At 45.8% G+C, this 15,501-nt stretch overlaps 1 protein-coding gene across 1 annotated transcript in view; it reads right to left on the bottom strand.

Annotated features, from left to right (window-relative positions):
• The window catches only part of VAT1L (vesicle amine transport 1 like), a 152,974-nt gene that overhangs the window by 69,875 nt on the left and 67,598 nt on the right, over positions 1 to 15,501 (bottom strand). The window contains exons 6-7 of the mRNA XM_030202646.1: positions 7,768 to 7,823; positions 3,604 to 3,798 (exon numbers count right to left, since the gene is read on the bottom strand). Coding sequence (XP_030058506.1) covers positions 3,604 to 3,798; positions 7,768 to 7,823 — 251 coding nt within the window. The remainder of the gene's footprint in view (positions 1 to 3,603; positions 3,799 to 7,767; positions 7,824 to 15,501) is intronic.

Raw genomic sequence — 15,501 nt, 5'->3', positions numbered from 1 at the left:
TCTGCGGGGGCCCAGGCCCCTGTGGCCCCACGCAGATACGCCCCTGTAATAAACATAAATAAAAACAAACAAAAAATTAAACAAGTATCATCTTATTTTTCCTTTTTGTTTCTGTGTTTTGTTTCTATTTATTACCTTTAAATTGGACTAACATAATATCTACACAATATCCACAGCAGTTTAGCTGACCTGCCAAGTTACCCAGTTCTAAGGGAGGGGTTTAAGGCCAGTCCTGGTTTTCTGACAAGTCTATCGTGATGCATTATGGGACTTGCAGCATAAATGTCAATGGGTAGAATAAGAGACTATAAATTCCACACTGTTTTGGGGTGAAGTTTCAGAACCAGGATTGACCAAAAGTTTCCCTCCTGGAACTGAGTAGCCTGGCAACTCTGTATTAGAGATGCTACTTATATATGGGCAGATGAATGAAAGCCCTGTGCTGTTCCAAACAGTGCTCTAAAAACAGCGCTAGAACAGCAAGGGTCTTTACCGCCCCATATGATCAGAGATAATAGCACGCAAATTTAAGCACACTATTCACTCTGATCATAGGACGTGCGGGAGGATTGTGCCCAAGCATGCGCTTGAGCACAGTCGGGCACAATCCTCCTGCACTTGTTTGACAGGTCTAGGCTGTCAAAAGCCCAGACCTGTCAAACACAGGGGCTGGAGGTCCATGGGACCACAAGACCCCCAAATGCCCCCACCCCGGGTGAGGCGACACGGGGGGGGGGGGGGCTGGAGGTCCAGGGGACTTCCAGTCCCCATGACCCCCTGACACAAGTTCGGGGGCTGGAAATCTGGTGGGTCTCCAGCCCCCCTAACCCCTCCTGGTATCCCCTCCCATGAATGGAGCCCTGGTGGCCCAGTGGGCTACGAGTCGATCCCCTCCCCACCCCACCCCTGGTGGTCTTAGTGGCCCTTCCCCACCCCCTTAACTTCGGTGGAGGAGGGAGGTGGAGAAACTCCCTTATATGATGTGAAGCCCTGCCCAGCGCATCCCAGGATGCACTGGGTAGGGCCGGACACCGCCATTTTCGAGGCGGCACCGGTGGAAGAGGAGGGAGGCCACCTTCCTCCTCCACTGAAGGTAGGGGGGTAGGGAAGGGCTGCTAAGACCAAAAGGGGTGGGGTGGGGAGGGGTTCGACTTGCAGCCCACTGGGCCACCAGAGCTCCATTCATGGGAGGGGATGCCAGGGGGGCTGGAGACCAACCGGATCTCCAGTCCCCCCTGAACCAATGAAGTGAACAGGAGCAATGAGAGCATCAGTGCAGTGAGGTCTCTTGAAAAAGCACGCAAGCAAAATGGGTCCCCGTCGGGACTGACACTGATTTGCTCCTGTGATTGTGGTTATGCAGCACCAAAATATTGGCAACTTAGGGGGGGGGGGGGTCTTTTACTAAGTCGCACTAGTGTTTATAGCGTGCTTTAAAAATACGCACATGCTAAATGCTAGAGACGCCCATAGGAATACATTGGCGTCTCTAGCACTTAGCACGCGCCTATTTTTAGTGCACACTAAAAACGCTAGCGTGCCTTAGTAAAAGACCCCCTCAAACAGCTACCAGTTATCAATTGGCTTCCTGGGGCTGGCCAAAAAGTTATCCCTGTAAGGGGTGATAGTCAGCTACTAGAAGGATAACTTATCAGTTGAAGCCTGGATGCATCAATAATTTTATTTATTTTATTTATTGTGAACATTTATATCCCACATAATCCCACCAAGGCAGGCTCTATGTGGCTTATAGCGTCTGAGGAAAAGTTTAGCATAACAATACTAGTGCAAATCAGGGTAGAAAAAGTAGATGAGGGGAAGAGAGGGAAACAGCAGGGGAGAGGGATGCGGGGATGCAGAGGATCAAGCAGTACAGGAGTAACATCGATCACACAGGTAGGTCTTTAGGGATTTCTTAAACAGTGTGTGATCAGTTGTCTCTTTTAACGTTGATGGTAGAGCGTTCCAGAAACGGGGACACGTGAAGCAAAAAGAAGAGGCAAAGAGAAGCTTGTATCTTAAGTTCCTGCAATTAGGGAAGTGGAGATTGAAATAGGTGAAGGACAACTTCTCGGAATTCCTTCTCGGATACAACTTTATATGGATAAATTACTCATTTGGAGTATAATTCTTTAAAGACCTGTGAAGACTTCAGGTGGCATGGCAATAGTCCGGCTATGTGCTATCTTCAATGAAGCGTATTTTGGAACTGAGTGTTCACTTGGGTGGAGCCTGGTTGGATGTGGGTAGGGTGCAAACTTAAGCACATGAATTAGAGGGATCTATCATTTAGGTGCATACCTCCCCAGTCTAGGCGTGAGCATTTCTACCAGCTCTTATTAAATCTTTCTTCCTTTGTTATTGCAATAAATTCAAAATCAGTCATTTTCATGTTTAAACTATTTTCATGGCAAGGCAGACAACACCTTCCCCCTAATTCTATAAAAGTCGCCAAAAATTCAGTGTGCAAATTAATTGAATAACCAGCTAATTAGCACCAATAATTGGCTTTTTAACAAGCAATTATTGGCATTAATTAGATTTAATTGGAATTTACATGCCTAAATTTTATTCGTGAGAAAAAAAAGGGGGCGCAGAAATTGGGCGGGTCATGGGCAGAATAGGGGTGTTCCTAGCGTTTACGTGCATTATTATAGAATAAGGGGGGGACATGCGCTCAATTTAAGAACATGCGTTTGCATCACATTTCAGTTGGCGCAAATGGCCACACTTAAAGTTATCGATTAACAGGACAACTTTTAACTTCAATCGTGCAGGGACAATATTACAGCTCGCATAATATATAAACAGTCCTGGGCATTACATATTTCTCCTTAATATATTTTTATCAATAAATATCGAGATGATTAAAGTTTGTTAGGGGTGATCATCAGAATATCCTGCAACAAACACTGCTGAAGAACTTTGATCAAGTAGTGAGGTGCAAATCCTCATCGATCCACAGTTTTTTCTTTTTTTGTTTTTTTTGATCACAGAATCCCTCGTCTACCTGAAATCCCCCAGACAGCTGGCACCTACTCCAAATATTGCCTAAACTGAAAGCTGATCTCAAATGAAGGGAATACAAGGAATCAAGGGTAAAAACAAGGCAGCTACCCAGATCCGCCACAAAACATGCCCAAGAAATGTGAATGTTTTGCATTTTTGGTTTAATTGCCACACTGTCATCGAGTGACACAAAGCAGATACTTGTGCAAAATGATACTCACTGATTCATCTAACTACATCTTTATGGAACAGAATACGTTAATGCTCATAAGTGGCCACTCACGTCACGGGATTACATCATTGTATTTCTCTATGAATTTCATCTTCATTAGATTGTCTCTCCTCTATAGTGAGACCCTGTGTTAGACACAAATTTCTGTGAGCTACTTACTTGAATATTTGGAGATATTCAGTCTGATATATTTTCTCTCAAAGTGCAGAAAAAGATATTTGCTCTGTTTGACAGAATAATTTGGTCTGTCTAAGGAGGGCTTTATCGCTTACATAATTTTGCAAAGGAAATGTCATGGAAGTGAGTGAAGCACGATTATCATCTTTACAGTCACATACCGGAGAACCACCACATACTCCTACCTCTTCCAGGGCCCATAATGAATCAACCAAGGGTTTGATCTTCTTCTCGTTGTATAGTCTTGTAAGTTTGTCCATTACATCTTTAACCAGGCCAGTTCGGCCCTGCTTGAAAAGTAGATTTAAGAGAGAAAATCCAGCCATGACTTTGTTCTCTTCATAGAGTTTGATGGGATTCACCTTCTCAACCTGCCACCACTGAGAGGAAGAAAATATGTTGATAGGGAGAGGACTGAGTAACAACTTCATCCAGATCTCTCTCTCTCTCTTTCTTCTGAAAACATGAAAAAGTAAGGGGCCCTTTTACTAAGCCGCGTAAGCGTCTACGCACGCCAAAATGAAGTTACCACCAGACTACTGCGTGGCTCTTGCAGTAATTTCATTTTTGGCGCGTCTGAAAAATATAAACGCGTCTGAAAAATATTTTTTTATTTTCAGGCGCCCTTAAGAGATGCACGCCAAGTGGCATTTGGCGCGTAGGTCATTACCGCCCAGTTACCACGTGAGTCTTTACTGCCAGGCCGATGGCTGGCGGTAAGGTCTCAGACCCAAAATGGATGCGTGTCAATTTTCATTTTGCCACACGTCCATTTTTTGGCAAAATAAAAAAAGGCCTTTTTTACAGGCGCGCTAAAAAAAAAATGAATCGGTGCACCCAAAAACCACGCCTACATTACCACAAGCCATTTTTCAGCGCGCATTAGTAAAAGGACCCCGAAACATATTGCTTCATGAATAATTTATTAGATTTTGGCATCGATCTGTTTTCTTGCAAATCCTAAAAATATGGTCATGAACAACCTCATGTTCTGGGCAAAGGGAAGCTGTGATTTAGCTGGTGCCCTTTTAAATGGCGGTGCCAGCTGCTTGAAGTGACTGGAATAGAGGGTTCCTTCTGGTAAAGAGGCATTGGGTAGAGGGGAAGGGTTATGGGCCTAGTGGGTGGGGGGAGGAGGGGGGAGGAGGGAGGAGATGGCAAGGCAGGCTTACTGCTCACTAACAAGGAAGTACCACCAGACCACAACAGCAGCCTGGCGGCAGTTCCCACCCCCAGCGCGCCATCATATCTGGCACTACAAAAATATTTTTATTTTTGTAGCGCCGGTGTGTACCCGGTGGTAATTGGGCAGTGCCACATGCTGCCTGATTACTGCCGAGTTAGCACTGGACCCCTTACCGCCACCTCAATGGATGGCGGTAAGGGCTCTGTCCCCGAAATGGCCGTGCGCAAGAGCTTCACTTGCCGGCATGGCCATTTCCTGAAAAAAAAGAAAGATTCTACCTTTTACCCGCTGTGATAAAAGAGGGCCTCGGCGAGCATCAAAAACACACGCCGACGCAGGCCCCCTTTTGCCGCAGCTTGATAAAAGGAGCCCTAAGTGACTTTCCCAGAGTCACAAGGAGCTGCAGAGGGATTTGAACCCAGCTCACCGGGATCAAAGTCCGCTGCACTAACCCCTAGGCTACTCCTCCGCTATAGAATGCTGATAGTTCTACATGCAACTTGTAGTCACCGACGTCTACACCAGCCATTGTCATGGTGCAAGCAGCTGTATCTATATTTTGGCAGAGAAATAGTGACTTGTGCTAGTATTCTATAATGGCAATAATTTGCACTTAAAGCACAGCATCCCAGCACCTAATTTTCTGCAACCTGTACTAAATTACCCCTATGTGGAAAGAGTGCCCAAAAAAAAGAGGCCTTTTTTGCAGGTGCACTGAAAAATGGACATGCGTGTGTCCAATACATGCGTCTATACCAGTGCAGGCCATTTTTTTTCGGTGCACCTTAGTAAAAGGACCCCTATATCAGGTGATATGACTGACTAGCCACTATGGTCGCCGCATCTCAAGAAAGATATAGTAGAATTGGAAAAGGTGCAGCGAAGAGCGACTAAAATGATAGCGGGGATGGGACGACTTCCCTATGAAGAAAGATTAAGGAGGCTAGGGCTTTTAGCTTGGAGAAGAGACGGCTGAGGGGAGACATGATAGAGGCATATAAAATAATGAGTGGAGTGGAACAGGTAACATATAGTAACATATAGTAGATGACGGCAGAAAAAGACCTGCACGGTCCATCCAGTCTGCCCAAGAAATGTGCCACTTTTTTGTGTATACCTTACCTTGATTTGTACCTGTCTTTTTCAGGGCACAGACCGTACAAGTCTGCCCAGCACTATCCCCGCCTCCCACCATCGGCTCTGGCACAGACCATATGTGAAACGTCTGTTCACGCTTTCCAAAAATACTAGGACTAGGGGGCATGCGATGAAACTACAGTGTAGTAAATTTAAAACAAATCGGAGAAAATGTTTCTTCACCCAACGCATAATTAAACTCTGGAATTCGTTGCCGGAGAACGTGATGAAAGCGGTTAGCTTAGCAGAGTTTAAAAAGGGGTTAGACGGTTTCCTAAAGGACAAGTCCATAAACCACTACTAAATGGACTTGGGAAAAATCCACAATTCCAGGAATAACATGTATAGAATGTTTGTAAGTTTGGGAAGCTCACCAGGTGCCCTTGGCCTGGATTGGCCGCTGTCGTGGACAGGATGCTGGGCTCGATGGACCCTTGGTCTTTTCCCAGTGTGGCATTACTTATCTACTTATCTTATATATGGAGCCAAAAAAATGAATTATTCTGTAAGCTGTGCTTAAAGTCTGGTGCGGTTTATAGAACAGCACTTAGGTGCTAGGGTCGTGTGTAAATTTAGGCAGCACCATTTCCATCAATTAAAGTGTGGTGCAAATTTATCTGCAATGCTCCAATTATGCATCTAACTCAAAACCTACGCTCTACCTCGAAATGCCCATTACCCATGTTCACACCCCCTTTTTTCAGGTTGCACGTAAAATTTAGACGTGGATCCTGAATGTACATATGTAAATACCTATTAAATCTAAATAGTGCCAATAATTGCTAATTATTGTCACTAACTACCTCGTTATCCGCTTAAATTACATGTGCAAATTGGGTGAACGCAATTTTTGGCAGCCTTTATAAAAATTAGGGTTTATGTGGAAAGAGGGTGCACTATTTCAGAAAGAGTGCACGGTCTTTCCCCATAACGGAACTACCATGCTTGTGTGAACCACTGTACATAAACAAACTAGTGCTCACGTGCAAACGTGTATGCACGTCTGCACCCTACTGGGAAACGTTTGCACCCTCTTTCCAAATAATGAGCACTCTTTGCAAATTGTGCGCACTATTACCGGAAACTGACAAAATAACACAGAAGCAAGAAAATACACGATTAAAATGAAAATTCCCCAAAACGACATGGGAAATCATACAAAACAAAAATTCTCTGGCTGCCCATCCCTAGAAATCAGTAGAGACTGTTTCATGTACCATGGTGATGATTTTTAATTTAAGACATAAGACATAAGCATCACCACACTGGGACAGACCAAAGGTCCATCTAGCCCAGCACCCTGTCTCCGACAGTGGCCAATCCAGATCACAATCACCCGACAAGATCCACGGAGCAAAGCATTTTGTACTGCTTGTCCCAGGAATAGTGGATTTTTCCCTACGTCCATTTAATAACATTCTATGGTCTTTTTCCTTCAGGAAGCCGTCCAAACCGTTCTTAAACTCTGCTAAGCTAACCGCCTTAACCACATTCTCCGGCAACGAATTCCAGAGTCGAATTACGCACCGTGTAAAGAAAAACTTTCTGTTATTTGTTTTAAACTTACTGCACTCCAGCTTCATCGCATGCCTCCTTGTCCTAGTATTTTGGAAAGCGTAAACAGACGCTCCACATCTATCTTTTTCCACTCCACTCATTATTTTATAGACCTCTATCATATCATCCCTCAGCCGCCTTTTCTCCAAGCTGAAGAGCCCCAGCCGCTTTAGCCTTTCCTCATAGGAAAGTCGTCCCATCCCCTTAATCATCTTTGTCGTCCTTCTCTGCACCTTTTCTAATTTCTACCTGTCAAGGTTCAGAATCATTAAAATGCTAAATGAAAAGAAACAGCAAAGTAGACGTGGTTCGTCTTGGAATTTAAGCTGGAGCTGAATGATAAAGGTAATGGTACTGCAATTAATGCAGCTCAACGAAATCTAGAATACATTTCTCTTGCAAGTGCAGACAAACTTAAGGAAGCTTCTTACTACAGGAACATTACTTAGCCACATCTATGAGCACGCACCGATTTTGCAAAGCTAAAAAAGCTCTTTGTTTCCCCGGTAACCATGTTTGATGAGCCTGAAAGCAAAAGAAAAAAAAAACACACTTGAATGAAGATGCTTTTATTTTATAATAATTAACAGAGATGAAAGACCTGCATCTCCCAGTTAACAATATTACATCAGAAGCTGTTATACTGGAAAGCAACCTTGTTATCCAACTGTGAATTTTAAAGAGATACAATGGGAGTGTATTTGAAACATGAAAATAAATAAATAAATTCACATTGATAGCATCATTGATACGTTTCTAAAGGAAAGCAAATGGCTAATTTGAAATCCGATTTGTTTTTAATGCTCTGAACTGTGCAAACACAACAGACAGTTCATGCACATAGTTTATGAAAGAGATAGAATTAACCAAAGGAACTTACCCCAGGATCGGCACATGGCTGGATAAATTACTGGATAACCGGCTACGCACCGAAATTCAGAGGGATACACGCATCAATTTTGAACTACCACCCGGCTACCGTGTGGCCCAGGTAGTAATTTCATTTTTTTAAATGTGCGTCCACTAAGTGCACCGGAACTTTTCTGGTGTGTGGCGCTAACTGGGTGGTAATCGGCACTGTACGCGCGTAGACCATTACCGCCCGGTTAACGTGTGAGACCTTACCGCTAGGTCAACGGGTGGCGGCAAGGTCTCAGGCCCAAAATGGATGCGTGCCAATTTTTATTTTGCCGCATGTCCATTTTCGGCCAAAAAAAAGGCCTTTTTTGCAGGTGCACTGAAAAATGGACATGCGTGTGTCCAATACATGCGTCTTCACCAGTGCAGGCCATTTTTGTGCAAATGAGAAGGCTCTTTATAATCATCGTTATACATCTTGGGGCAACGAACCTACACAACTTACATATTACAGAACTATACCTTGACCCCTGAGGCAGGCGTTGACTAACGCCGAAACACGGCCCGTGTCGGGTCACTTGTCAATAAAGAACTTCGGTTGTCCCAGTCTTGAAGGCCCAGTGTTGCTTTTTTTTGTTTGTATACTTTCTATGTATGCTGTATTACCCTCTCTATTGGTTCGATATAACTGACTAGCCACTGATTTTTGGTGCATTGCCAGTTAACTTGAGCGGCCATATTTGACCACATGCAGTGGCGTAGCAAGGGGAGCTGCCACCCGGGGCGGTTCGCCATTGCACCCCCCCCCCCGGGTGCAGCACAATGACATCACCCCCCCCGCTCGGCACATCAACACCCCCCCCCGACCCAGTGCCTACCCTCCTCAACTCCGTCCAACCAGCTCCCGCACCCTACCTTTAAAGAAATCTCAGAAGCTGTGGCGAGGCGCAGCGCCTCACGCCTGCATGTAAAAGAAGTGTGGATCGTCTCATCGGGCCTTCCCTCACTCTGTCTGTCCCGCCCTTGCGGCAATAGGAAGTTGCGTCAGCGGAGGGCGGGACAGACAGAGTGAGGGAAGGCCCGATGAGATGATCCACACTTCTTTTACATGCAGGTGCGAGGCGCTGCGCCTCGCTTTGCCACGGCTTCTGAGATTTCTTTAAAGGTAGGATGCGGGAGCTGGTTGGACGGAGCTGAGGAGGGTAGGCACTGGGTCTGGGGGTGTTGATGCGCCGAGGGGGGAGGGTGTCATCGTGCTGCCCCCGGGGGGGGGGGGAGCTGGCAGGGAGCACCCCCCTTGAGCTGACACCCGGAGCGGACCGCCCCACCCCCACCCCCTTGCTACCCCACTGACCACATGCAAAGCAGGGATATCTTTGGCCAGTCTGACTTTAGCTTGCCAGTGCTGAATATCAGCTTAGCTGGTTAAAGTCAGACCGGCCAAAAATAAACCAGATATTCAATGTTTGCATATAAAATAAATGCATATACTGTATGCTATGTCTCTGCCCAGCTCTGCTGAAACTCACTCCCTAAGCATACCTACTCTATAGGTATAAAACACCTTACAGGCACCACATGGTCTTTTCGGCATGGCCAAATCATAAAGTTAAGGGGCAGTGAAGTCCCCCTGCCTACTTTTACCAAGCAGATGAGTACAATCTTATAACTAAAAAAATGATATAAGGATTTTTTTCAATTACATTTTGATTAAATTTTTTATAAACATTAAAAATTAAGAAGGAAGATTATCTTGCAAATTCTAAAGATAACACAGTATAATCTCAGCGCATACCTTACGTCAGATTTATTAATAACGCATTAATATATGTCCATTATACATTTCAATCTAGAAAACAAAATCGGGGGGGGGGGGGGGGGGGGGATCCATCAGCAGTGACAGCTACTTGCTGTGCCTCACCAAACTTCATCAGTAGTCCAATTTTCAATTATGAATATATATATAACTTATTCAATTTCCACATTTCTTTTTCCAATATCATTAGACGATCACTTATCTTTTGTAAAAAAAAACTCTTTCAAGAAGACCAGCCAATGACAAAGTTTGATGAGTGTGAATGTGAGGCATTGCAAGCAGGGGCGTAGCCAGACCTTGGCGGGAGGGGGGTCAGAGCCCGAGGTGGGGGGGCACTGTTTAGCCGTCTCCCCCTGCCACCGATCCCCCCGCCACTTTGGACCCCCCTCCGCCGCTGCAACTGCAACCCCCCCCCCCCCACCGCCGCATCAGGTACCTTGTTTGCTGATGGGGGTCCCCAATCCCCACCAGCCGAAGAGTCTTCTTCAGCGCCAGTCGACTCTGGCGCCTTCGTTGTGTGCATGTAGCCCCATGCAGGATGCCTAACTTCCTGCACGGGGCTACATGCACGGTGCAGTACATAAGGCATCAGAAACAGATGATCACACAACGAAGGCGCCGGAATCAACTGGCGCTGAAGAAGACTCTTCGGCTGGCGGGGGTACCTGATGCAGCGGCGGCGGGGGGGCAAATGTAGAGGGGGCCAGGACGTAATCTGTGGGGGCCCATGCCCCCATGGCCCCACGTAGCTACGCCCCTGATTGCAAGTATCTGCCCCTGCTGATAGTCCCAAATTGTTTTTTCTAGAATGAAATTTATAGCGAACATATAAAAATGTATTTAGCAACAAGTTAACAAGTTTGAAGTAAAGTATGCATTGGGATTATACTGTATTATTTTGAATAGCTCCCCCCACAACTGAAATATTATTGGACTGATTTTTTTTTTGTTACATTTGTACCCCGCGCTTTCCCACTCAATGCGGCTTACATTTAAGAGACTTTAGTCAAATGACATGCAAAAAAGGGTCCTTCCTGTGTGATTAGGAAACATTGATCTGTAGCCCAGTTGCTATTTGACTTTTTCAGGTTTATGCTTTTGGATCAGTGTGACAGGAAGACTCTCTGCTGAACTATTTTGTGCAACATAGGAGAATAATCACATAACATTACATGGCATTGCACTGACAGACTACAATTTGTGTTGCTAATTCAATATCACACCTTGGGATCTCGTTAGCTGTATTCCTCATCTTCTGCACTGGTTGTCTGTAGCACACACACAGGATCCAATTTAAGACTTTGATTTTAAGTTATTTTATAAGATTGTCCAAATGTTATATATCTGAGGGACTGGAATGGTATTAGCTTCATTCTCAGAGGGGGGGGGGGGGGGGGGGGGAGGGGCAGCTCTTTGTTCTCCTTTTTATGTCAGTTCTGAGGTCAGTAAACGCTGGAACTAAGGGCCTTGTGTTTTATCCAAGCTTGATAGAATAAGCTACCATCAATTCTGCGACAAATAAAGGCAGGCCATGAAAACACTGTATCTGCACCTGGTAGCTTGAAGAAGTTTATTTATGCCGAATCTGTATAAATTTAACAGGTTATCTATTTTGACACAGCCATAGGCGGTCGGTGGCCCAACTGTTTGGGGAGGCTAAAGAGGGCGGGGTTAGGGGCGGGGCTTACATCCATAATTGTCTGACAACATAGAAAAAAAATAAGTAAAAAAATAAGTCACAATACCTTTTATTAAATTTAGATATTAAATATGTATCATATGTCAAAGAATAAAGTGGTTGCTCAAAGCATATACTAACCACAATTGCTCAACTGCAAAACACTATGCACAAATTTGTGCAAAAACACACTCATAAACCTTACTGTACCATAACACTGGGCAGACCCTAATAAACCAATATACCACCCATACGGAAAATGCAGACCGTCAACAATATGAAACAAGGGATCATAATATCACAATTCTCATATCACAAAACACCCTTTTAGGGTGGAAAGTGTTCACAATGAGCTCCTTTTATGTAGATCCTTCAAGAGGTAGTGTGTCATGATTTAGGCTCTAAAACCCTTTCTGATGATTTGGTGCCACATCAGTAAGGCCAATACACAATCTCTCCACTGCAAAACACTATACACAAACTTGTGCAAAAACACACTCATAACCTTACCAAACCATAACAGTACTAATTCCAAGGACAGGACAAGCTACAACCTTATGCATGGAAAGGCAGCACTGTAATTACACCGGGCTCTAAAAACACCAGTGCACCACCTAGTGAAACAAAAAAACACCAAAAAGCGCTGAAAATACTACATGCTAGCAGAATACTGCACCTTGATCACATGAAAAACACATGACACAACAGATATGAAGGCAAAATACTGAACTGGAAAGTTACCTCAAGAAGTCAGACTCAGCATGCAGCAATACTAGAAAAATTGAAACTTACATGCAAAACATCACAGATGCAAATTTCCAAAAGCTGACATATTCCAGTTAATAAATTCTGAATAAAATACTTTTTTCTACCTTTGTTGTCTGATCATTTAGTTTTTCTATTCGCTTTGGTCCCAGTGTCTTCTGTTTTATGCAGGGTCTTCTTTCTATTTGATGTTTTTTCTCTCACCATGTCCACCATCCTCCTGTGTCCTTATGCGTCCTGTCTACCATCTGTAGCCTTGTCCCTATCCTTCAGTATCCCGATCCAGCTCTTAAATTCAACAGTTTTCCCTCCATCCATATCCAGCATTTCTCCTCACTCCCCTCCATCCATGTGCATATACTTTCCTTCCCTCCATCCATGTCCAGCACCTTCCTTCTTTCTCTCCTACCCTTCCATCCAGTATCATCCATCTTTCTCTCCCCATCTCTTTCTGGCTCTCCCCTGCTTTTTTCCATGTCCCTGGCTCTCCTCTGCTCTTTTCCATGGCTCCTCTTTCTCTCCCCATCTCTTTCTGGCTCTCCCCTGCTTTTTTCCATGTCCCTGGCTCTCCTCTGCTCTTTTCCATGGCTCCTCTTTCTCTCCCCATCTCTTTCTGGCTCTCCCCTGCTTTTTTCCATGTCCCTGGCTCTCCCCTGCTCTTTTCCATGTCCCCTCTTTCTCTCCCCATCTTTTTCTGGCTCTCCCCTGCTCTTTTTCATGTCCCCTCTTTCTCTCCCCATCTCTTTCTGGCTCTCCCCTGCTCTTTTCCATGTCCCCTCTTTCTCTCCCCATCTTTTTCTGGCTCTCCCCTGCTTTTTTCCATGTCCCTGGCTCTCCTCTGCTCTTTTCCATGGCCCCTCTTTCTCTCCCCATCTCTTTCTGGCTCTCCCCTGCTTTTTTCCATGTCCCTGGCTCTCCCCTGCTCTTTTCCATGGCCCCTCTTTCTCTCCCCATCTCTTTCTGGCTCTCCCCTGCTCTTTTCCATGTCCCCTCTTTCTCTCCCCATCTCTTTCTGGCTCTCCCCTGCTCTTTTCCATGTCCCCTCTTTCTCTCCCCATCTTTTTCTGGCTCTCCCCTGCTTTTTTCCATGTCCCTGGCTCTCCTCTGCTCTTTTCCATGGCCCCTCTTTCTCTCCCCATCTCTTTCTGGCTCTCCCCTGCTTTTTTCCATGTCCCTGGCTCTCCCCTGCTCTTTTCCATGGCCCCTCTTTCTCTCCCCATCTCTTTCTGGCTCTCCCCTGCTCTTTTCCATGTCCCCTCTTTCTCTCCCCATCTCTTTCTGGCTCTCCCCTGCTCTTTTCCACAGCCCCTCTTTCTCTCCCTATCGCTCTTTGGCTCTCCACTGCTCTTGTCCATGCCCCCTGGCTCTCCCTCTCTCTCTTCCTACCGTTTCCAGCCATTAGCCACGTTCTCTCCTCTTCCTCCGGCCCGGGCCTCTTAACAGCAGCGCTGACAGAAGATGAAAAAGAAGCGCGGGGCCGCAGCAGCCTTCAGACATGCGCTGTCGGCTCTGCCGGTCCTCTGACCCCGGAACGGGAAATTGACGTCACGGGGCAGAGACCGACAGAGCCGACAGCGCATGTCTGAAGGCTGCTGCGGCCCCGCGCTTCTTTTTTCTTATGTTATGCTGGTTGTGGGTGGAGAGTAGCGACGGCAGGTCTCGTTCCTGGCTGCCGCTGCGCTCCTCAACAGAAGATTTCGTCGAGTCTTGTCTCAGGCTGCATTTAGAGGTAGGCGTGGCCGCGGGGAAGTTCACAGCTGGGCTGGGGAGGCTTAGCCTCCCCAAGCCTCTTATACGGGGCGCCTATGGACACAGCTATTTTGAAGTGTTTGTCGTAAAATTTATTGGGGTAGATAGTCTGGGTGAGATAAGCAGATAGAAGTGGCTTTTACCTGGTTAAATAAGTACCTGTATATACTATGTAACTGGCTTTGAATGTAGTTGCAAACACCACAGAAAGGTGATATATCAAGTCCCATTCCCTTTCCCCTTAAGTCATACTAACCAGAAAGCACCACTGAGTATCTGCACAGCCTGCCACAGTGGTGCCAGGGTGATCTGGGGGCCAGGGCTGCTGAGAAACACAGCCAGGTCCGGGGCAGGACTGGACCACCGTGCCGCTCCTCTGCTCCCCCACATTTGAGCTTCCACCGCCATCCCCACACCTTTCTGTCTGCTCCCCTGCTCTGTCCTCTCCTGCGCTGCTCCTGTCCATGCCGGAGTCGGGACCCAGATGATTTCATTTAATGTGATATCATGTTAGTACAATCATCTGGGTCCTGGGCAGCATGCAGGAACAGGAGAGGACAGACCCAGAAGCAGGCAGGAAGAAGCTTGCCAGTGCGTGGCCCGAGCCCTCCCTTGGAATTTTGCCACCCCCCCTTCCCCCCTCTCGGCAGCACCTGCTGGGGGCAGGACAAAGGTACAGCCAGAAGTTATCTGGGCACCACTGATAGGCTGTGATGGAAAATATTAAGGATTGCTTTTCAGTCTTGCTTTGATCGATAATACATTTTTAAAATATTCTGTCTTTGACCAAAAGTGACTTTCCTTGTATATCTCAAAGAACAGGCTGGAATGTAAGGCACATCTCAAGAACAATGTATGAGATAAAGCACATCTCAGGAACAGGTTGGAATGTCTCTGAAGACAGTTTGCGCAGGAGGGAGGCGGGGTATGCTTGAGGTTCGGGAGATAAGCCACCTGGCCAGTGGTTTGTTTACCTGAACTGAGAGAATATGACTGAATCCCCATGTAAGTTTTAGCTTAATAAAAATGGGGCTTGTTGCAGCAGAGCTTTGGGGCTCATTCTGTGGATGGACGCATCATGCAGAAAAAGAGTTGTTCCTGGTCATATGGAGACTTCGGGCTTTTGCTGCAACGGGCCTCCCAGCTGATGAGATAATGGCCTGAGATTCCTGACCAGTGATGTTGTATATATACAAATAAAAATATATCTGTTTTATAGATTTCTTTTAGTTAGATGGTTTGATCAGTGTGCATATCTCCTAATCTGACTTAGTTAGTGTGTATATTTCTTAATCATTGTGATGCAGTAACAATAATGACTTATACACTCTCCATTT

The sequence above is a fragment of the Microcaecilia unicolor genome, chromosome 5 (genome assembly GCF_901765095.1).
Source record: "Microcaecilia unicolor chromosome 5, aMicUni1.1, whole genome shotgun sequence".
NCBI lineage: Eukaryota > Metazoa > Chordata > Amphibia > Gymnophiona > Siphonopidae > Microcaecilia > Microcaecilia unicolor.
This window is presented reverse-complemented; position numbering and strand designations above follow the sequence as displayed.